We start from the raw sequence: 22,821 nt of genomic DNA on the forward strand, positions 1-22,821 counted from the left end.
GCGTGGCAGGTCTTTGCAGACATTAGCTGGCTGTGGCCCTGGGAGGGCCGGGGGCTCCCCTGTCCCAGCCCTGATGGCCCTGGGATGTATGAGCCTGTGGTCACCTCTTGAGCCCATCCTGGGGAGGCTGGCCCTGAGCATCCCGCATCCCACAGGGGCCACCTGTAGCTGTCCTATCAGAAGCGGCACTGTCCTTACGTCTGGCCTCACTTCTTGAGCGGGGTTGGGGGTCAGACGGGTGAGCAGAATCGGGCTCAGGTCTGGGGCGCAGGGGTCTTGGTGCAGGCCGGCCGTCTGAACCCGCACGCCCCTTCCCACTCAGGACCTCAAGCCGGTCATCGACGGGATGGACGGGATCAAGATCTCCCAGGGCTTGGGGCTGCAGGACTTCGACCTGATCCGGGTCATCGGGCGTGGCAGCTACGCCAAGGTCCTGCTGGTGCGGCTCAAGAAGAACGACCAGGTGTACGCCATGAAGGTGGTGAAGAAGGAGCTGGTGCACGACGACGAGGTGGGCCCCGCGCCCGGCTTCTGGCCACGTCCTCTCCACGCTGTCACACACACCACATTGCTGTGTTAGCTCAGTGGACACAGCTGTGGCACTCAGTGCCTTCGCCACGTGCTCCCGTCACCTGGGTCCAGCAGCAGGCCCTTCCCACCCCCGGGAGGAGACCCTGCACCCCCAGCAGTCACCCTCTCTGAGCGTGCCTGTTCTGGACGTTTCCCGTACGCGGAGCCCCACTGTGTGGCCTGGTCTGTCTGCGCTCACCGAGCTCCGTGTGTCCAGGGTCCGCCCCCGGGTGTCAGGGTGATATCTCCAGCGTGTGGCTGGGCCACGGCTGGCTTATCTTGCCACCCGTGGATGGACAGCTGGGCTGCTGCCACCTTTGGGCTGTTGTGAAGCGTCTGCTGTGAACGTACGTGTACACGTATCTGTTCTCCGTTCTGTGGGGCCTTTCCCTAGGAGTGGGTAACTCTGCGTAACTGTCAGAGGACCAGCCAGACTGCTCCACGGCAGCTGCACCGTTTCACGTTCCCGCTGCTGTGCCCGAGGGCCCAGCTCCCACGCATCCTTTCCAGCCCCTGCTGTTTTCTGGGTTTGCATCAGCGCCGTCACTCTGGGCCGGCGTTCCCATAGAGACTGGTGATGCTGCGCCTCTTTCCACACGCCTCTTCCTTCGTGTCCTTTTGACCTTTTCCTTTCACACCTGGATGCAGGTTGTTTCCCTTAGAAGCAGAGGAAAGGCTAAGGCACAGCTGGCAGTGCTGCTGCTTGTTGGCCGCTGGCACCTACCGGGCTTGGTGTGTGGGGAGCCGGCACAGCACACAGAGCCCCAACCCTCCCCTGGCCTGGGCTCACGGCTGGGAGAGCAGAGCTGGGGCTGCACCTGAGCTTTTAGCATTTGTGCAGGGCTTACACTGCCCACCTGGCCCCTCTGGCCTGAGTGCTGAGCTCACAAGGGAAGCTGGTGGCGCCTCCAGGTGAGGAAGCAGAGGCTCTGGGAGGTGCAGCAGCACTGCTGGGGGATTCCAGACCCCCCCCAGCACGGCAGCCGGCTGGGAAGCTCCTGGACTGTGTGAGGTCAAGTTTGTGTGGGACCCGAGGGGAAGGCAGTCAGGGGAGTCACTGCTTCGGTTGCTCTTCAGCATCTTCATATTGTCCACTGTGGGCCACGAGGCAGAGGGGAAATTTAATGTGGCCTCTTGAGAAGAGCGGGACTCGAAGGGTTGGTGAGCAGGAGCAGAGTGTGTGCATGTGTGTGTGAGACACTGGTGTCCCTTGGCCGTGAGTCTGGGCCATGGACATCAGGTGTAGACCCACTGCAGCGGTGGGCTGGATGGTGGCCCCCGAAAGAAATGTCCACATCCTAATCCCCAGACTGTGTGAATATGAGCTTGTTTGGAAGTGGGATCTTTACAGATGTAGTTCCGGAGCTTGGGGAGACATCCTGGGTTATCTGGGTGGGCCCTTTAGAGAAAGGTAAGAAAGACGTGAGATAGACAGACACACGGGAGGTGACGTGCAGATGGAGGCAGAGGGACAAGTCAGGGACTCCGGAGACACAGAAGCTGGAAAGGGGAAGGATCCTTCCTAGGGCCCTGCCACACCCCGATTTCAGACTGGCTGCATCACAACTGTGAGAGAAGCTTTTGATGTTTTAAGCCCCCTAGTCTGTGGCACTTTGTTAAAACAGCCCCAGGAGTCTAGCAGGCGGTAAGGAGGCCCCTACGTCCAAGCGAGACCCTGGTAGCATGATCTCTGCAGGGGGGGGGGGCTCGGCAACCCACCAGGGTGTTCTGCCTGAGCAGCGGGGTGACCGGGTGCTTTTGGAGAATAGATGCGGGCTGGTCACGAGCGCTGTTGAGGGCCTGCTGTGCAGGGGGAGAGGCCGAGTGGAATTTCCCCACAGCCACTGCGCGAACAAGTCTGGAGCTTGGGGAAAGGAGGACCTGGGAGTCCTCCGTATAGACAGATGGCCTTGAAGCCTTCTGCCCAAGGGGCCTCCTAGCAGACAGAAAAGGGAAGAGGGGGCTCAGGACCAAGCCCAAGAAGGGACCCAGCTGAACGGATGCTCAGTGAGACTTTGCTGATGGTTCCCAGACCTTCAGGGGAGGCAGCATTACAGGCCCTTTCCCTCTCACTTGCCCAGACCCTAGGATGAGAGCTTTGACCTAGGAACTTTAGGAACCTTCTCCAGCCCTGCTTTGTGGAGCTGGGACGGAACCAGAGCTGTGGAATCATTGATGGTGACTCTGAAGTTGACCTGACTTTGCAGCTTTTCCCCACGTTCCCACCTGGGTTGGGAGGGAGACAGCCCTACGGGAGGAGCGGTGCTGGGGAGACGGACGCGGGACTCTACTTACCCTCCGTCCTCTGCTTCCTCGTGTCTCAAGTGGGGATGATAATACCCACCTCCCAAGGCTGCCGTGGGGAGCACGTGAGGCCATGTATGGAGAACCTATAGCCCAGAGGCCAGCACACAGGTGGTGATGGTGGCTTTGGTGATGGTGGTGGAGATGGTGATAGATGGTGATGGTGATGGTGGTGATGCTGCTGGTGGTAGTGATGAGGGTGACGGTGATGGTGATAGTGACAGTGGTGACAGTGATGGTCGTGGTGACAGTGGTGGTGGTAGTGACAGTGGTGGTGACAGTGATGGTGACGGTGATGGTGATAGTGACAGTGGTGACAGTGATGGTGGTGGTGACGGTGATGGTGGTGACGGTGGTGGTGATGGTGGTGGTGGTGGTGATGGTGATGGTGATGCTGGTGATGGTGATGGTGGTGGTGGTGGTGACGGTGATGGTGATGCTGGTGATGGTGATGGTGGTGGTGACGGTGATGGTGGTGACGGTGGTGGTGATGGTGATGGTGGTGGTGACGGTGATGGTGATGCTGGTGATGGTGATGGTGGTGGTGACGGTGATGGTGGTGATAGTGGTGATGATGACAGTGATGGTGACAGTGATGTTGGTGACAGTGATGTCTTTCTAAATGGGCATTTCTTTTTCTCCCTGCATGGCTTTCCCATGAGCAGAGGTGGGAGACTTCCCTTCTGCAGGATGCCTGGGAAGTTTCGGGAGCCCCCGTAATGCTCCCTGGTTTGTATTCCAGGATATCGACTGGGTACAGACAGAGAAGCACGTGTTTGAGCAGGCGTCCAGCAACCCTTTCCTGGTCGGCCTACACTCCTGCTTCCAGACGACTAGTAGGTAAGAAAACCGGTGTCTCTGGAATTCTGCTGATTTGTAATGTGAACTGTGTAGAGGCTAAGTAGCCATGAGCCGTAGGGTTCTCCCAGTCGCTTATGTGGGGTTTTTGTGGTTCCTCCAACTAGCTTTGTTGTTCTCACTGGCTGGTGTCACTAATTTCATGCATCTGAACATAAATTGTGTAATTCCCAAAGTATCTATTGAGAGCATCCCGCTGAGTCGGGCTTTGGGTCCTGAACAGGACGTGGGCTTCTGTGATGCTGCGCTCACTGCCCAGTGAAGTAATAATGCTCACAGCTTCACCCTCAAGCTTCCCACCTCCTGAATTCCCTGCTTTAAAAAGGCTCAACTACGGCTACTCGACGATACTTAACGTACTCTGCTTAGAATTCATTTGGCCAGTTGACTTGAACTCACCCAATTTGCTGATTTGAGAAATTACTGACTGTGGCGAAGGGGGTCCTCAGGGGCACCCCAGTCTCTGATTTACCGGGAGAACTCAGGGCTCAGCACGTGGTCGTGCTCAAGGCTACGACTCTGCTGTGAAGGGAAACAGCAGAGTCAGCAGAGGGGCTGGGTGCAGGGGGGAGAGACCAGGCACGAGCCCAGGAGCTCCCCCCCCCACCCTCCCGTGGAGTCACACGTGACACACTTGATTCCTCCAGAAGTTTTCACTGGGGGCTGGTCACATGGGCACCTTCTTCCTGGCAGGTCCCCAAATGCCAGACCCCCAGAAGGAAGCAGGAATTCAGCATAAACCATTATGTATATGCGAGCCATTCGGGCACCATGAGCCTCTCGTGTCATCTTGGGAAAGTTTGGTCTCAGAGCTGGGACTGTTCACGGTCAGGGTCCCAGACTCCAGCTGAGGCCCCCCCTTGCCAGCAGGCCTTCCTCAGTGCTGCTGTGTTAACCCTTTCTGCTCCATGCCTGATATACACCAGGCCAGCGGCTTACATACCTTTCCATCCCCTGACCTTCAGTCCCATTCCCACCTGTACTGAATGGTCACCTGTGCGCCCAAAGCACCTGGGATGAGCCAGCCTTTCCCCCCAGATCTGCGGTTGTCCCTCCGCGGACCTCACTGATTTCACCTCCTGAGTGGGTCTCAGATCCCCTTTGTCTCCCGCCTGAACCCCAGCCACAGCCTCCTTGGGGCACCCAGTTCCTGGGCCCTAGGCTGTCACTTCCCCCACATTGGAACTAAGTCACACTGAAAACCCGGGTCTGAAGGGTCATTGTCCTGCCTCAGAGCTCCTCTGAGTAGCCTCCCAGTGGCTTCTGGGATAGGATCCCTTGTGTGGATGAGGTCGCTGTGACCAGGCTGCACCCTGGTCCCTCCACTCTGTCCGATGGCTGTGCTGTGTGACGACGGGAAGGGTCGCGTTCTGTGCTCGCCTCCTGTCCTGCCCCGCAGCCCGCTGGCCGGTGGCAGGCAGGCCCTCTGCTCTGCGTTCCTTCTCCAAGCCTCTTCAGTGCCGACCACCGTGTCCTGGGTGAGGGATACGCAGGGGAGGGCAGCCCGCCCCGCCCCCTACTCCGTAAGTGGAGTCCAGAGTTTGGTTTTGTTTCGGTGAATTTTCCTGCGTGAACTGGTTGGGATGGGGATGTAAAGGGTGAACTATTTTGACCTCGCACCTCAGTCCGTTGCCCAGAACACAAGCCAGCATCTCTGTTACATGTTCCCAGGTGTGTTAATTTAGAACTGTAAAAAATGTCACCCGCTAGGTGTTTCCGGGGGGCCCCGTGACGTAAGCACTTCCCGTACTGCTCTTCCAAGCTGACGTCTAGGAGACTTGTTTACAGCTAGTACATTGGACATTCACAGGCTGGAGTAACTAACGTGCCCATCTAGCCCCCCCGCCTGTCACTTGGACAGAATTTGTCCGTGACCTTTAGAAGCACCTGACACCTCGTAGGCAGTTGTGGTGTTAAAGGGTGATTCCCTTAAGGTGCAACCATGTCCTTGGTACAAATAGAAAGTGAACATGTGTCAGATTTTAGTGACTTGTTGATGAACGAGGGACAGGCCCAGGTGGGCTTGGCTGGCTGGGAGGTGGGGAGGGGGGAGTGGTGTCCTCTGCTTCGGCTGTCTGTGTGCCATCGGCATGGCTAACTGTCTGAGTTAGCAAGGGGCTGAGACAGTGAAAGGCCCGTGGAAACATAGCCTGGAAGGGGCGTGCCGGGAGGGCCTCGTGCCCCCGGTACCAGTCCTCCCACTGGGCAGCCTCAAAGCCGCGCACAGCTTTTCCCGACAGCTGTGCAGAGGCTCTGGAGCCAGAGCTGGGCTTCGAATTCCAGCCCCTCTTATCACCGGTGTGACCTTCAAAGGGTCCCCTGCCTGTGCCGCAGCGTCCTCTTCTGGGTACAGAGATGGTACGGCTCCTGTGGGGATGAGTTAAGACACTGAAGTGTTGATAGCAAGGCCCAGCGCAGGGTAAACTGCCAACTAGCATGCGCTGCTGCTCTGCGCCTTTCTGGTGGGCGCCGCGTCTTTGGAGAAATGCACCGTGAGCATCGTCTGAGCCCGATGGGCTGAGCGCCGGCAGCTCCCTGGGGCAGACCCGGCTGGCTGTCAACACAGCCCAGCGCCCTCCCGGCGCAGCCACCGGACCTCGCAGACCCAGGTCATGGAATACAAGGGGGCACTTGCTGGGGCAGCTGCAGGGGGTGAGGGCCCAGGGCTCGGCCTGGAGGCGCTGGCCGGTGCCTGCCACGTACCTGGCAGCTGAGGGTCATTGCAGGGCTCATGGGGCTTTCTCTTTGCTCATTGGAGCCTCGCTGATCACGTCGCGGAGGGTTTGCTCTGGCCACTGCTGGGGGCCAGAGGGCTGTCACCATATTCTGAGCAGACAAACACAACAGGAAACCAATTCAACCCGGAGCTGGGCCAGGTGCCCACTGGCGGCCTCCAGTAGAAATCTGGTCAGTGAACCGGCAAAGGTTGCCTGTGAGCCTGACTGGTAAGAGGGGGCCTCTAAATGGGGAGAAATAAGGATTTTTCTGTGTTCTCCCCAAATCCAGTAGCGCCCGTCTGGTCAGCCGTGTTCTGTGCTCCCAGGGGTGACATGCCCTGCCCGAGTGTTCCTATCGGCCTTCGTAGCACCACATGTCTACAGACGGTTCATACAAAACAAATACCAGAGTTCTGGAAAAGCACACCTCAGACCTACACGGACGACCCATCGTTCCCAAACAGCAGCCCAATGAAAACGAACTACAAAACCACCAGATGGGGAACTGCGTTCATTTAAGCTGTTGCAGGAAAAATGGGTCATCTGAGATTGTGGCTGAAATTCCTGTTTTTAGCAACCCACCCCACCCCACGTTAGACTGTGGTTATGGGACTTTTCTCACTTCAGCACCATCTCAGGTCGTAGGTGACAGACCACCATCCGGCATATTTACGGTTCCTTTGCCATTGAGCTTTCACTGTCTAACTCCATTTGTTACTACACGTCCACTTGGTACGTGGGATGTGCTCTGACCCTTTACAAAGGAGGCATCTGTCATAGCCTCGTCTGTGGGGAGTTTCATGGGCTGTGCACCCACTTGGACTCTTAAGTAGCTGCTTCTGGCTGCAAAGTGGCGTCTGGACAGTAAGCCGAGCACCGTTCTCTGTGTGTCCATCTACCCATCGCAGCTTTGGACCCAGTGATGGGCCACCGGCACAAGGAGGGACCGCAGAGTATATGTGTGCCTGCCTGGGGACATGGTGAAGGTGGCAGAGGTCAGCGAGCCCGGGTGGGGGCAGACTGGGGCGGGGAGGGCCCTGGGTCATCTGGTGGCAGCAGGCGGATGTGCCAGCTGAGCAGGGCTGGCCCAATGGAACCTTCGGCAAATTCCTCATCGTGGGGTCGGAGGAAAATCGGGCTCTCCTGGGGCCTCCGGGAACAGAGGGAGGTGCTAATGGGCCATGTCAGGACTGCATGCCAGGACTGGGCGAAAGGGCCATGAACCCCAGACTGAGCGCGCCCCTGAGGGGCCGGGGCCGTCCTCTTGAGGACCTGCACGCAGTACGCTGTTGCAGTCGGCATTGAAACCCAGAATAGAGCGGACGTGGAGTGACAGGTGGCAGAGCGGGGTGGAGGTTGAGTCATCTCAGCCTTTGTTCTCCTGACAAGCGGTGGCAGCTCACAAGCCCTGACCTTACTCGCTTTTCACGTGGATCACCTAAAATGGCTAAAACGCCACCCAGCCCCTGGGGTCTGGAGCAGGACCGCTCAGGCTGGCAGGCTGCCCATCCGCGAGGGCGTCATGGGCGACACGGCTCTTCCCTCGGGCGCTGGGACAAGTTCCAGGGTTTGTTTCTGCATCAAGTGTGATGGACTGACGGCCGTTGCTGAGTCATCCCACAGCCCTGGACAGTGAGGGACCCTCGGGCACGTGGCATTTGTCCCAGAGCCTGGGGACGGAGTCCTCTGCTGTTGTGGACCACGCACGACACACGTGAACGTGATTCATTGTTTCTTCCTAAGCTGGAGGTGACAGGACGCTTTGGGACCAGGACAGGTTGTGGGGTGTTACTGGGAATGGAAGCGCTGGAGTGAGGTGACCTCGCATGTGACACCTCCACCCCCGGCTTGTGTGACGGCGTAGACGTGGCCGTGCTGCATGGGCCTCGTCTGGCCGGGTGTGGGTCCCAGACGGACCTCCTGTGTCAAAGGAACTGTCAGGACCAGACCTGGAAATTGGAAATTGTGCTTTTGCCAACTATTAAATGATACCAGAAACCACAAAAGAGGAGCTTCTTTTTTGAAACTTTACACAATTTTAAAATGCAGAAGGAAGTCACGGAGCACACACCCCTGGTCCTGCTGGTGTCACACTTGTGCTTCTGGGGACCTTTTTGCTGTTTATTTTCCCGCCTGGACTTCAGAATCACTCTGTGTCTCTCCAGAAAGAAAAACTGGCATTTTTATTGGGATGTATTGTTTACACATTACCCGAGGGGACACCAAGCAACGTCCCCGAATGTGGAAGCCACCCACCCAGGCTCACGGCCACCTTCCCACTAGCTCACATCCTCTCAGGGGAGATTTCGTAGCTTTCTTCGTGCAGTATTTTCACTTCCTTGCTTAGTTTTTGTCCTGAGTGTGTTGTTTTTATTTTTAATGAGGGTTTTTTCCTTCCATTATAGCATCTGGCAGGTGACGTTAACTCTATGCCTGTTGCCTTAGGGCCTCTCCTTTTGAGGTAGTTTTCAGGTGGCTTTCTTGGGTTTAGGGGTACGTGGTGACAGCATCTATAAACAGAAGTAATGTTACCCTCTGCCATCCAGTGGATGCCTCTGTTCATTTCTTTCTCTATCTAATGACAGAGCGAGTACCTGCCTCAGGTCGGGGACTGGTGATGGCAGGCAAGCCTCTTCCCCGTGGAATCTTCTGGAGTTTGCACAGTGAGCGCAGGGCCAGCCACCATGGGCCATCGGGCGTCCGGAGGGCAGAGCAGACCACTGTACCCGGTTTAGACGGACGCACGGCAGCACTGCCTGCCTCAGGGGCTGCAAGAGCATTGGGAGAGGACAGGGGAGGGAGCGCCGCAGACAAGGGCCTTCACCTGCGGCCATCACACTGGCTTCTGGGCCCAGGGACGCCGTGCGCCGTCTGCCAGGCCTGGAGACCAAGGACGTGCTTGCTGGTCCTGTCTGAGCTGTTGCAAACGGGAACCGTCCTCTCCTGATTCCTGGTCCCCCGTCTGGTCTCCTCCAGGGCTGTCCGCTGGCAGAGGGGCCTGGAAGTGCAGCTCCAGAATCTGTCACCACGGTCTTTTCCTAGGGTCGAACTATCCTTGAATCCCAGGGGGAAACCATGGCTGGTCTGAGTGTATTATTCTGTTGATGTGCTTTTGAATTCAATTCGCAGATATTTTATTTAGGATTTTTTCATGAATATTGATGTTTGGTCTGCACTTCCCTTGGTGCAGTCTTTATGGGATTTTTGAATTTTCCTCATTTATTCTCTGGAACATTCTAAGTCACACTGGACTGATCTCTCGGCAGAGACGGCTGAGGCCTGGGGTGTTTCAGAGGGTGGCCACCCCTCCCCCGGCCTCCCAGTTTTTGTTAATGGAACTACTTTTACGTTTTCTAGGTGGTAACGCTCTCACCCTCGTCCTCCCACAGCAGCTTCGCTGTTTGGTCTCTCCTCATTTGCTCAAGTTCATTCTCAGGGGTCTCCTGAGTCGGGAAGGCGTGGGGCTTGCACGCGCGTGCTTTCACATTCGCGGTTGCACTCGAGCCCCAGCTTAGCCGGCTCCCACCTGCCCTCACTCACGGTGTTTTGTGGGTGTCCTGGCAATTGTCCTCCGGAGAAGCCTGAGGCTAGTCTGGCCCGTACACACCGCTGGGCTGCACGAACTCCTTCCCTGGCTCTGATCTTTGTCGAGTCCGTCTGCGCCTTCTGGATCCTTCTGAGTCAGAGTTTGGGTTTTGACCGCGTCTGTCCCGCTGCTCGTCCTGTTTCTGGTTTGCATTTTCACTTGGGAATGGGGGCGCTTCTGACTGTCAGTCGTTTCTTAGGACATCAGCCGCCTTCCTGGTCATTCCTCCTGGTCTGGGCACTCACCCTGACCCTCTTTGCCTCTCCCTGAGCATCGCTCCTGGGACGACTCCTTACCTCTGCCCCGCTGCTCCTCCTCCCCCTCCGGCAGCTCCGCTGGGGGACGGCCACCCCCGTGATGAGGGGACATGACTGGAAGAGGGGTTGCCCAGTGTGGGTTCTGGATTCACTAGGTCGTCTGATGTCGGCTCTTCCTAGACAGTAACTCTGCGGTCCTGGGGAAGATATCAACCTACCAGTGCCGCCTCAGTTTCCCCATCTGTAAAACAGGGGGAATGCTATTTGGCTACTTTTTACTGTTTCTTGCACACTTTATTAAGTGTTGAGGAAACATAACCTGCTATCCTGGCCGCAGGGATCGCTTCCTTCCCCTCCGGGCGGGGCGTGCCTTTGGGAGTTTGGCCTCAGAGTACGAGGGCCGTCCCAGGCCTCCACTAGACTGTGTGACCCAGGGGCAGTGGGGCAGGGATGAGTGGCACTCCCAGGCCACGCGTGAACGGTGTGGGTCTTCACCACCCCCGGCTGCAGGCGGCCGCCCGCCATGGAAGGACCAGGTGCAGAATCACGTGTGGCGCAGGTGAACTTTGGCCGCTCAGACACAGACGTTTGGGCGTTTTGTCACAGCAGCTCATCTGAGTCTCACGTATCGTGGTCGTCAGAATGAGTCAGCACCGCATGGGTCTGCTGGAGCTCTGCTCAGAAGCAGCGTCAGTAGCATTAGGTAATTTTAAGGTTTATCCGAAAACACTCCGCTGTGATTGGGGCTTCATCCGTGTCGCAAGCTCAACACATTCCTGGATTGGCGAGTAACCTGGGACCTAGGGCCACAGGTGGCAGCTACAGTCCAGCTCAACCTGTAAAGAAACGGTTCTCCCTGAGGTTCCCAGGACAGGCTTTGCTCTTGGTCCACAAGGAAACTCGCTTTACCTCTCCGTTTCCCGGTTTTCAGATGTCCCTTAAGTTTCTCAGCTTCCTTCGGCACCGTAGCCCTGTGTTTCCCAGAATCTGTGCATTTCTTTGTTTAGGTCTTAGGTCCCTCCTGCTGGTTGACGATTAAACAAGAGCCTATGCTTAGGAGAGTGCCAGACGGTCAGTGAGGCTGCACGAGCTGTCGTTTGTCATCGTCATGGTTATCCCAGGGGTCGGCAAACCTTTTCTGGGAAGGGCCAGATAGTAAGTACTCCCGCCTCTCACTGGTGTGAGGGCGGGCTGCCCATGGCAAGGTCAAGGCCACCAGACCCTTCCCAGCTGTATCCTCTGAAGGCGGGGACAGAAGGAAGAGAAAGGATGAATGGCCCCCAGCCAACTCTGGGCTTTTCTTCCGGGAAGGCGCCCCCAGACCCTCCAGGTCTGGGTCTCTGCTCAGTAGTGAGGCTTTGTTTCCCATCTCTGCATATTCGCATGTTTAGTTGTTTCTGGTCTGAATAGTAATCAGAAGCTCCCGTTCACTGGCTCAGTGTCCAGTGACCTCTGTCCCCCTGCGCCACTGCCAGGCACCCGGGAAGCCGAGAGTGGCTGCAGCTCTGGAGAACCAGTGGTGGTGCTGTGGGTACAGGCGGAGCCTGTGCAAACTGAAGACTGGGCGTCGCTCCCCCTCCCCTCCCCCTGCACAGCTGCTGCCTCCCAGGACGCCCCAGAGGAGCCCGTGACCTAAAAATCCACCTCCACAGGGTATTTCTGGGAAATTGGGTGGAATTTAATTTTGAAAATGGAATCTTATTAAATGCAAGAAAGATCTTCCCCAGAAAGAAACCTCGTGGTAAATTGTCTGGAGACCTGAAGGGCTCTGTGTGTATCTGATGACACCAGTGGGTCTCGGTGCTTTAAATCCCAGGGTCACGGCAGCTCTGGCCTGACCCCAGCCTGCCCCTCGACTGCTCCCCAGACTCGCCATGGCCGGATCAGCCCTGCTGGACCCCTCCTGGGCCTGCAGCCCCACAGTGTCCGGTCCCAGTGACCATGTCCCACCTGCAGCCCTGTCCGCTCTGCCTCGGCCCCTCCTCGCCACCACACTGCCAGTCCAAGCCACCCATGTCCCACCTGCTACAGGGCATCTCCACTCCTCCGCTCACCCACTGTCCCCTCCCTGGGCGCATTCAGACTCAGTGGCCAGAGCGGTCATTCACTGGACCTTGTCATCCCCATCACCTGGCCCATCACCTGATCTGTGCACCTGACCTGTCACCGGCCCGTTGTCACCTGGCCTGTGCACCTGGCCACCTCCTCTCCTGGCGTTTCCTCCCATGTGCCGAGCTGGTCCCCTCCGCCGTCAGCATGGTCCGGCAGCTCTCTGCCCACCCCCTGCCTCCCGCTGTCCAGGCCTCTGTGACCTTGGGAGGCCTCCCCTCCCCCACTGGGTCTCTGGCCACTTCCCCTGCCTTGTGTTTACTTTTTTTTACCCTAAGGTGGGTCTGGCACTGCTAGGAGAGCTCGTATCTGTTGGGTGAAATGAACGAGTGGGTGAAAGTTGTGGTTTCTGAGTCTTCCTACCTCTGGGTCAGAAGTGGGCCGATGGCAGGGTCGCTGGGCGTCCCCAGGATGACACCTCGATGACGGGCTCAGAGCTCTGCGTCGGCCACAGCCTCCCTTTCCAGTCTGGGCTGCATTCCCTACTGACCCCAGCTTGTGTCTTTCTTTGGCCACTCAGGAGTTGACACGGCAGTGAAAGTAGACAGGTCACTGGCCACCAGCAAGAGTAACTCCTGGGAGGATGCTTTGTGGTGAGTGTGTCTCAGGCGACACTGGCCGCCCGTGACCTCGCCTCCATCACCCTCTCTGCCCCAGGTTGTTCCTGGTCATAGAGTATGTCAACGGTGGGGACCTCATGTTCCACATGCAGAGACAAAGGAAGCTTCCAGAAGAGCACGCCAGGTGGGTGCTGGCCAGGTGGGCATGGGCCCTGGGGAGGGACGGGCGTGTGGAACCTTAGTGGGGAGGTCAGCAGTGAGCTGAAGGGAGGAGGTGAAGTCGGGGGAAATGTGTGCCCTGCTTTCTCCAGGGCCGCTCAGGGGGTGTGAACGTGGGCGGGGCCTCCGAGCCCCACAGCCAGTCAGACCCTGTTCCTGCAGGAGCAGCATGGCAGCGTCATCCCTGGTCTGAAAGAAGTGGGTGTTTTGTGGGCTGGCGCTGCTGTGGTTTTGCCCTCTCTGTTTCCAAAGTGGGGAGACAAGTTCTGACTATAAATTCGCCTGAGTGGATGGCAGGCCACCCTGCTTCCTGTTGTTTGACACAGATGCAAAGCAGGGGTTTGCTGGGCACTGGGAGAAAGACATCACCGTTTGTTTGTAAATGACTCCAAAGGACACTCACCTCTTCCTTTCCCCTCAGGCCTCACAGGCGGTGGGGGCGGGGCATTTATTTCCACTCCCTCACTCTTTCCTGTTTTCCCTTTTCCCCATTTCCTCACTTTAAAAAAATTCCATGTGGGTTTGGGTCACCTTAGATCCTTTTTAGGGAAGCGCAGGTAATAAATCAAGCAGACCGCCCACCACACGTGTCTTGTTTGTAACCGTGTGAAGTGCACATAACATGCAGTGACCGTGCTGACCACTTTCGGGTGCACAGCTCAGTGACAGGAAGCGATTCCACACCGTGTGCCTGCCTCCTCAGCATGGTCTCCAGAACTTTCCATCTTCCCAAACTGGACTGCTGTCCCCATGAAACACCCCTCAGCCTTGCCCCCAGCATCTGGTCCCACCCCCCTCCCTTCTGGCTCTGTCAATCTGACTCAGACAGTGTTTGTCCTGTGTGACTGGCTAATGTCACTCAGCACAAGGCCTGTCCGCGTTGTGGCTCGTGTCAGGGTCTCCTTCCTCCTTGCAGCTGAGGAACATTCCACGTGTGGCTGGACCACGGTTTGCTTGTCTGTCCGTCTGTTGATGACCATGAGGGCTGCTTCTACCTTTTGTCTGCTGTGCACACAGTGTGCAAATATCTCTAGAGACCTGTGTTCGGTCCTTTGGGGTGAACACCCAGGAGTGGGATTGCTGGGTCACATGGTCACTCTCCATTTAAGTGTTTGAGGAGCCTCCATGCTGGCGGCGTCCCCACTGTACTGCCCGCCGACAGGCCGCCCGGGTCCCGCTTCCCACGTCCTCGCCAGCACTCGCTTCCTGTCTGTCTGACAGGAGCCATCCTCGGGGGTGTGAGGTGGTGTCTCGTCGTCTTGCTCTGCGTGTGCCCTGACGCCTGGGGTGTTGACACGGGGACGGCTGGTGTGAGGGTGGGGGTCGGCGGCCCCTCCAGCTGGTGCTGTGTGCACGGGCCTCTCGTCCAGGCTCCTCATGGGGTCCGCTGCTGAGGACGGGTGTCCCGCCCCAGGTTCTACGCGGCCGAGATCTGCATCGCTCTCAACTTCCTGCACGACAGAGGGATCATCTACAGGGACCTGAAGCTGGACAATGTCCTCCTGGACGCCGACGGCCATATCAAGCTCACGGACTACGGCATGTGCAAGGCACGCGGCCCCCCACCCACAGCCCCCGGCCCCTGGCCCCCCAGCGGCCCCGCTTGGTCTGGGGCACACATGCTGACTGATCGGCCGCCTCGGCTCCAGGATGCCCAGGCCCTGGAACCTCCCACTTCACCTGTCCTGTGTTGGTTCTCTCTGAGGCCTGTGGCATCTGGAGGTTTTCCTTCCTCCTGGTCACTGACTTTGTCCCCACAGGAAGGCCTGGGCCCTGGGGACACGACGAGCACTTTCTGCGGAACCCCAAACTACATCGCCCCAGAAATCCTGCGAGGAGAGGAGTACGGTGAGGGGGGGCTGCTGGGGGGTCAGGGGCCACACCAGGGAGGGGCTGTATTGACCACCTTACACCTGAAATGCACACACCTCACTTCATTCCCAGCCCATGTCCGCATCTGGCCTCCACCCTCATTCGAGCCCCTGCAGCCCCGTGTCCACTCGAGTGTGGCTGGTGGGGGACACTGGACAGGGTTCCTCTTATCAAGGAGCCCCAAGGGCTTGGGAAGCAGCAGAGACAAACCAGCGGTTTGGGTGTCCTGAGTCAGTGGGTGTGGCTGGGGGACAAACAAAGCCATAACCACGTGGGAAGAGTGCCGACCAGCCCCCCTGGAAACGCTTGTGCTCTGCCACTCTTCTCTCTCTGAGAACCGAGATGCGATCCTGGTGCACACACGTGTGCACACTCCACACTTGTGTGCTCATGTTCTTGGTGAAGCACGTTGCAGACATGCCATCAAATGTTTCTGAGCATTTTCTTAGAAAGTGGGGGAAGCAAGGTGGGCAGTACCTGTAACTGGGTACCAGGGAGGCCACTATGGTGGACGTCACTTAGTAGCCAGAGGAGGACAGCAGGTGGCTGGAACCTGGCCCGGTGTGGGGATCCGTGTGTGCTGAGACCCCTGAGCCTCGGGTTTCGGGGACAGCTGGCCGCCACGGAAATGCAGAACTGCAGTCACACCCTCCCACTCGCTCCCCCATGCCCTGAAATACGTCCCTGACAGATCCGCTGTATTCGAACATTAAGCCAAAGCAGTGACACGTAGGACAGTATTTTCGCAGCCTTAGAGAGAGGGCTTTTTCAAGCTTAGGTGAGTAAGAGGAGACGCGAGAAGGACGGCAGACTGGCTCCATTTTATGTCTGTGGTCGGAGGTGCCACATGCCGAGTTAAAAGGCCAGGTGACAATCTGGGGGGCTGGCACAATGCCACGTGGAGGGTTCCTGGCCGGGGTGTGGAACAGCTCTGCCACTGTGAGACCAAGACCCGCATCCCTGGGACAGCGGACAGGGGAGGCCAAGCCCCCGGGGAGGGTGGGGACACCCGCCTCAGCACTGGTCAGAGGAATGCAAACTCGCAGCTACACTTCTGCTGCCCCCACGACTGGACCCGACGTGTTGTGACAACCTGGCGGCCGTGGGTCGACTGGCATGACAGGCTGTGTCTTGCAGGGTTCAGCGTGGACTGGTGGGCGCTGGGCGTCCTGATGTTCGAGATGATGGCCGGGCGCTCGCCCTTCGACATCATCACCGACAACCCCGACATGAACACGGAGGATTACCTGTTCCAAGGTGACAGTGGTGGGACGGTCCCCAGGCTGGCCTTGCACCTCCGACATGTCGGGCCAGGCCTGTTCTCACAGACCCACGCGGGAGTCGGATGCCCTGCCCCTTCCCGTGACCGCGGAGGGCGTTGCCCCTCCCAGTCCCCGGGGGCTCCTGGCCATCAGAAGCAGGGAACCTGGCCCTGAGCCCCCTTTGTTGCCCCTGGGATCTGGGCCCTGGTTGTCCCCATGGCGCCCTCTGGTGGTCATATGTGGAGCTGCGTGTACATGGGGACGGGATGCTGCTGGTTCATGCGTGATCAGGGCCTCGGCTGTGGGAAGGGAGGGGGTCCAGTGCCCCAAAGCACGCTCGACGCTCCTGCTTGGGTGGCTTCCCAGAGCCCCTCCGCCCGCGTGGCGCCTTCACTGCTGGGCAGAGCGTACTCGGGGAGCACAGCACAGGGCGCGGCTTCTCACCAGGACCCCACATCCACAGTTATCCTGGAGAAGCCCATCCGGATCCCCCGATTCCTCTCCGTCAAAGCCTCCCACGTCTTGAAAGGATTTTTAAACAAGGTACGCTTGTAGCCACCAGACGGACTCGCCGGGGGCCTGGCTCGGGCCACCTGCGCTTAGGGGCCGAGGTGTTTTCAGTGCCATTTTCAGTGTCAGCTCTGGGACACCTCAGTGTGATGGGAGCCTGTGTTTCCTCACTCGAGCTCTGTCCTGTGAATCGTGGATTTTTATTCACACATGACAAGACAGAACAGTGAGAAATTAGGCCACCGTGCTGGGGAGGTGTTTAGTGAAGGGTGGTCTGATCCTGCCCTGCAGGCCACTGAGGCCCAGACCTCCCCACGTCAGGCAGGCAGGCAGCCCCATGCTGGCAGGGCTGGCTGTGCGGGGCTGCGTGGGGGGCTGTGAAAGCTGACTTGTCCTTACTTGAACTCTGACCTCTAGGACCCCAAAGAGAGGCTGGGCTGCCGGCCACAGACCGGATTTTCCGACATCAAGTCTCACGCCTTCTTCCGCAGCATAGACTGGGACCTGGTAAGGCGTTCCAGCAGTCACCTCATCTCCCTGCAGTGACAGTGACACGATGATGGTGACACAGCAGGGAGGGCTGGGTGGGAGGCTGTGGTGGGCTCCCTCTGGGGGAGGGGTCTGGGAACTCACATGTGACAGGAGAGTGAAGGGCGGGACAGGCCCCAGGGATGGCGCTTGGTGGCCCTGGGAGCCTTGTGTTCTGCTGGTCCTGTGGGGGGCGTCCTGCTGTGTGACCACGCAGGTGGGGCTGGCTCAGAGAAGGAAGTTTTGTTTGGTTTCCCAAAACCTGGTGTTCTTGACCCGCCGAGGGCAAAGAATTGAAGCCCTTTCGACTTTAATGCTGAGGGTCCTGGTATTAGAGGAGAACAGAGCCTAATCCGTTGGAAAATATATGAACGGTCGCAGACTTACTGAAATGTAACTTGAAAGCCTGGGTTTTTTGAAGGAAAAAAATCTATATAGTTAATTCAGTAAATGTGGAATTTAAGCTTGAACTAGGTGGGACGAAAGCCCGCTCTGGGGCTTTTCCCTCCATCTCTCATAGGGGACCCCTCTCCTCTGGTGGCTGATGCTTTCCACGCACAGGACTTTCATCGGTGCGTTTGAGGGGCTGGGGGCGCAGCCAGGTGCCCCCAGTTTCTGGGACCCTGGTTGGGATGGGGAAGCAGGCAGGACATGTATCATCCCCACCCACGTGTGGCTGTCAGGCCCAGCTGGGCGATTTCAGAGCAGAATCTGACACTGTCGCCCCTGCAGTTTTAGGGGCAGCAATGAAAAACGGTGTTCAGCGCATCAGTGCTTTTAAGACCGATCAGATGTCTTCATTTAATGTCATTGTTCTGCTCACACAAGGCAGAAGAAAGCAGGACTCTGCTCTGTAACCCTTGCCCCACAGCTCAGGCACACCTGGCCCAGAGGGGTGTCGCCGCCAGGCTGTGGTTAATCACAGTGGGCGTCCTGCTGCCTTCAGGCGTGTCTCCTGCCTGGCGCCCACACTGGTCTGACCCTTGGCCTTTCAGGTTTAGGTTCCAGTAAGTACAGCTCCCACACAGCCATGGGCTCCAGCCAGATCGCAGGCCTCGATGAGAGCCCTCGTGGCCTGTGGCGCCATGTCCCCTGAAGGTGGCATCTGGTCACTTCTGGCCACTGCATCCTTGCTGAAAAGCCTGTTCTTGGGTGCGGCCTGGGTGCCGGCCATGCCCCTAAATCCTGTCTAAACCATGAGCTGGGAAGGAGGGGTGAGGGCTGATGGCTGGGTGTGAAGCGGTGGCTTCCTCTTTTCTGGACAGTGTTTCTGCCACATGCAGACTCTGAATGAGCCCAGTGGTGCCTGATGGAGTGTGGGGGGTGCACGGCCACCCTTGGCCTCTGAGTGGGTGACACCCCGGTGGTGCCCTGGTGGTGGCTATTCCTGTTCACAGGGTGGAGAAGGGCACTTGAGGAGGATTGTTTTCTGTGCGGGGACATGGAGACAAGAGGGGAAGAAGCCTTTTGGCAAAGTGGGGGTTGGGGTCCCGCTGCCCTGCCCGGAAGCCCCTCGCCTGATGCCGCTCTGCTGTCCTGTGTCCCGTCCCTCGGTTCTTGTCCCCTGAAGGCTGGGCCACTCCTGCTGGCCAGCCCCAAACGATGGAGTTTCCCTGGCCCTGACGTTCTCCTGGGTCTGGAACACCTCAGAATGAACGTGGGCTGCGAGGCCCAGCTGGCCCCGCCTGAGCATTCACACCGAGCTGCCAGAGGTCCGGGTCTGGTGACTCCACATCTCGGTTTTGGGGTTTCTAGGTGGTTATTCGTTGACCTGCAGTGGCGTTTTGTATGGTGTCTGGCTCTTTGCTGGAATGTTCCACGTCCACTGGGCAAACACAGAATGAGAGACTTGATGGGCGGCTCCAGGCTGACCGCCTGTGGGTTCTGCATCAGCGTCTGACCTACGTAGGCCTGTTCTCAGGATGTCCCAGCGCCTCACGGGTCTGGCGTCCTTCCATTGGCCGCTGGATGTAGCCCCTGAAAAATTAGTGTGTAAATCCTTTGAGGCCCATGGTCTTCTCCACAAACCTGGGTCCTGGCTCCAGAATCCAGAATCGTCCCACTGCCGCGCAGGCCAGGTTCAGGGCCAACTGGTTTCCCCTTCCCCTGCTCCCCTGCTGCCCTGGGGGCCTGGCCCTGGCCGGGGGCAGCCGTCTCCAACAGGCCGAGCAGGGCTCACTGCTGACTGCCAGCTCTGCCCAGCTGCCTACCTGCTGTCTTGTCACCCCACCACCCCCCGTCAGCCCCTTGGGGACTTTAGGAAGAAGTCTCCTATTTTGCCCGTTTCTTTGTCTTCAGCAGGACGGTGGTTTGGGTGGTGGTTTGGGTACCACTGCCTCTGGCGGCAGACCCAGCAGTCACCCCTGACCCCTCCTTCCTCCCTCACTGAGGCCTCACGGTCCCCACAGGTCCCTGGCACTCTCTGCACGGGGGCCTTTGCGTGGCTGTGCCCCTCCCCTCACGGCCTTCAGGCCACCACCTCAGAACTGAGCCCCGGCACCATGGCGGACTCCCCTGGCCCCTTCCAGCGACCTTTCTGGTGCCACCAAGCATACCTGGGTGTGGCCTGCATAGGAGCGCCCCTCCAGGGTGGCACCGTTCCTGTTCACTGCTTCTGACTGAGGAAAGAGGTGACACTGACGAGAGGGCCGCTCTTGGAGAGCAGCCGATGCGGCCGGGGGCAGGGGTGGGGAGAAGGTTGGGGGGCCCGGCCAGCATGTGGCTGTGCTACTTTGTGGTCGGCTCTGACTTGTCGTCATGTCTTTTAAAGCAGCTGAGACCTAAGGCAGGGAGAATGGTTTACGAAATTCCCCCCTTTCCCATTTTTTATCACAGCGTTTCCTACTGATAAAAGAATCCATAATTGCACATGAAAGGTGAAAAGGAATGAATGAAGGGAGTGCCTGTGTCCCCATAATGCTGCCCTGGCTGTGGCCCATGCCTGCCAGGTGGCAGCTCACATACACACTCACGGGCTCACACGTGTCCACACCCACCAGCGTGTCTCCACCCTGTGGCCTGGCCGTGGACACTGCTTGTGTCCGGGCTCCCTCGCTGGCTCATCTCTGATACCTGTCGGGCATCACGTGGGCAGGACTCGCGTTTCTGTGACGCCCGCGTTCCCATCCCCAGCTTCACTCTTTGTAAGTCCCCAGAACGTAGCGACCGTTTTCAGGCTTCCAGGCCCAGTTGTTCCTGTGGTTAGTACTGGCGCCCTGACCGCCCTGGGCCCCAAGATGCAGATGGCGGGGGAGGGGGGCTGCAAGCTGGGGGGGGATGGGTCACCTTCGTGTCCACTTGGTGGCCACCTTCCCATCGCGTGGGGCCTGGATGAGGACCTGTGGGCGTTTGCGGGCTCGGGCCTTCTCGGCATGTCAGCGAGGCGTGTGTAAACGTGAGCACCTTCTGCTGCGTGCGGCCGCAGTGTGCAGGCACTGAGGCCATTAGACGACACGACGCTGGCTGACGTGCCTGCCTTGTGCGTTGTCTCCGAAGCTGGAGAAGAAGCAGGCGCTGCCCCCGTTCCAGCCGCAGATCACCGACGACTACGGGCTGGACAACTTCGACACGCAGTTCACCAGCGAGCCCGTGCAGCTGACCCCCGACGACGAGTAAGCCCTGAGGCCCCCCCCCCCACCGTGGGCAGCGGGCTGGGTGGGAGGCGTCGCAGGCTGACCAGTAGCGGCGCCCTCTGCCTGTGCCCACAGGGACGTCATCAAGAGGATCGACCAGTCCGAGTTCGAAGGCTTCGAGTACATCAACCCCTTGCTGCTGTCCACCGAGGAGTCCGTGTGAGGCGCCCGCTCCGCCGTGGACATGTCTGACTGACCCCTAACTGTCCTAACCACAGCGCATGCATGCCAGCTGGGCGCCGCCACGGAGGGCGGGCCCGGGTGTCCACGGCGCTCGGGGCAGGGCGGCCTCACGCTGGAGGCGTCTGCTTCTTGTGCCTGCGTCAGGGAGAGACAAGACGAGCCACGATTTCGAAGGTGCACACTTTGCACAGAACAGAACTGACCTGCTCCTCCAGGAGTTACCTGTAATGTCCCGAGGAATAAAATGTGCCGGTGATGTAGACGCTCCCTTTGCTGCCTTTTTTCCGCGTGTGGCACCTGCCAGTGTCGCAGGCGTAACCACACGTGTGGAGGCGGCGTGCGGCGTGTGCAGAGGGGGCTGGGGACGGGAGCTGAAGTGCCTGCAGGGACACACTGACAAAGAATTTTTACAAATTCGGAACATTTTCTAAATCCCGGTAAGTTCCTGTTGTTAACATTTAACAAGTGTTTTCACACCGAGCGTGTAAGTGGCCGCGTGCTTTAACGCAGAAGTCAGTCACCCCCTACCCACGTGGGACCAGGATGAGGAAAATGGGATGACAGATTCGCTCACCAAAGCACCAGTACACCAAAAAAAAAAAAAAAAAGCTGAAACCTAGATCTGCTCAAAATATATTTCTGAAAACACTAAGCAGTGCCTACATGATGTCTTCTGTTACGTTGATTTTTGGAAAATGTTTTTAACGGTAATGATGCTGAGAAAATTTGCAAAGATGTGTAGATGGGCCCTCGCCTTAAAGTGGGACAGTGAACCCAGAATACCCACAGACGTGCTGTACTTTCCTGAGGTGGCACGTGTCACCCGGTCACCCTCCTTCTTAGGTGGCTTCGTTGGGGACAAGACGAACCAAAGGCTTTCTAGAAAGATGCAAGTCATGGGTTTTCCAGTCCCTCACACATCAGGTGTGGCACAAGCCCCGCAGAGGACGGGAGAGGGCTCCTCAGACACCGAGTTCCCAAACGTCCCTCACGTGACCTCGGCCTCTATTGCCATGTCCCCTCTGGGCCTCTGGGACTGCTGAGCCTCACTTTTCTCCCCTGTGTGGCTGGCGGTTTGAGGAATATTATGGTTTAGAAAAGGGAAAACGGAGTAGCCGCTGCCGTGATAGACAAGCAGTGCTCCCAGCCCCCAAGTGTCGCCAGGAAGATTTGCCCCCAAAGGCCAAGATCAGGGACCACAGGGCACAACCCGAGAACCAACTCTGGGTCTTAGCCGGTGGGGAGGCAGAGCCCTAATCTGAGGGCTCTGTGGTCACTCAGGTGAGCAGAGCGCTGGGACGTGCTGACGTCACCCGGGGAGGGACACCCTGGGTGCCCAGGCAGGGCTAACAAACCACCCGAGAGCCCCCTTCCTCCTGCTGTGTCAGGCAGTGACAGCGTCTTTCCTCAGTGAGGACCGAGGCCTGCGATTTGTCCAAGTGCAACGCGTGTACTTCAGTGCGGGTGTCGCCAAGAAGCTTCCTGGCGGCCAGCGTGCTTGCTCGCGTGCGAGGCGTGTGCAGGACGCCATGCTCCCTGTGCAGGGGAGGTTTTATGCACAGCCACGTGTTTTATAAATGAGAGGTGACATGTACTGAAGTGAGACGGGATCAGACATCCTGGCGCTGGCGAGCAGCTCGTCACGACGTGTGTG

The 22,821-nt window shown here is 58.2% G+C and overlaps 1 protein-coding gene across 4 annotated transcripts in view; it reads left to right on the forward strand.

Moving 5' to 3' along the window:
• Positions 1-21,427, forward strand: part of PRKCZ (protein kinase C zeta) — a 93,422-nt gene extending 71,995 nt beyond the window's left edge. For all 4 annotated transcript variants that reach the window (XM_019712080.3, XM_019712084.3, XM_019712082.3 and 1 more), the window contains 10 exons: positions 323-511; positions 3,617-3,714; positions 13,059-13,145; positions 14,595-14,730; positions 14,941-15,028; positions 16,190-16,309; positions 16,778-16,857; positions 17,242-17,331; positions 20,848-20,963; positions 21,060-21,427. In XM_019712080.3, the coding sequence (XP_019567639.2) occupies positions 323-511; positions 3,617-3,714; positions 13,059-13,145; positions 14,595-14,730; positions 14,941-15,028; positions 16,190-16,309; positions 16,778-16,857; positions 17,242-17,331; positions 20,848-20,963; positions 21,060-21,147 (1,092 nt within the window). In that variant the 3' untranslated portion in view covers positions 21,148-21,427. The remainder of the gene's footprint in view (positions 1-322; positions 512-3,616; positions 3,715-13,058; positions 13,146-14,594; positions 14,731-14,940; positions 15,029-16,189; positions 16,310-16,777; positions 16,858-17,241; positions 17,332-20,847; positions 20,964-21,059) is intronic.
• The last annotated feature ends 1,394 nt before the right edge of the window (positions 21,428-22,821 follow it).

Source organism: Rhinolophus sinicus, chromosome 14 (assembly GCF_057876585.1).
Source record: "Rhinolophus sinicus isolate RSI-liver-muscle chromosome 14, RSI-T2T, whole genome shotgun sequence".
Classification (NCBI taxonomy): domain Eukaryota; kingdom Metazoa; phylum Chordata; class Mammalia; order Chiroptera; family Rhinolophidae; genus Rhinolophus; species Rhinolophus sinicus.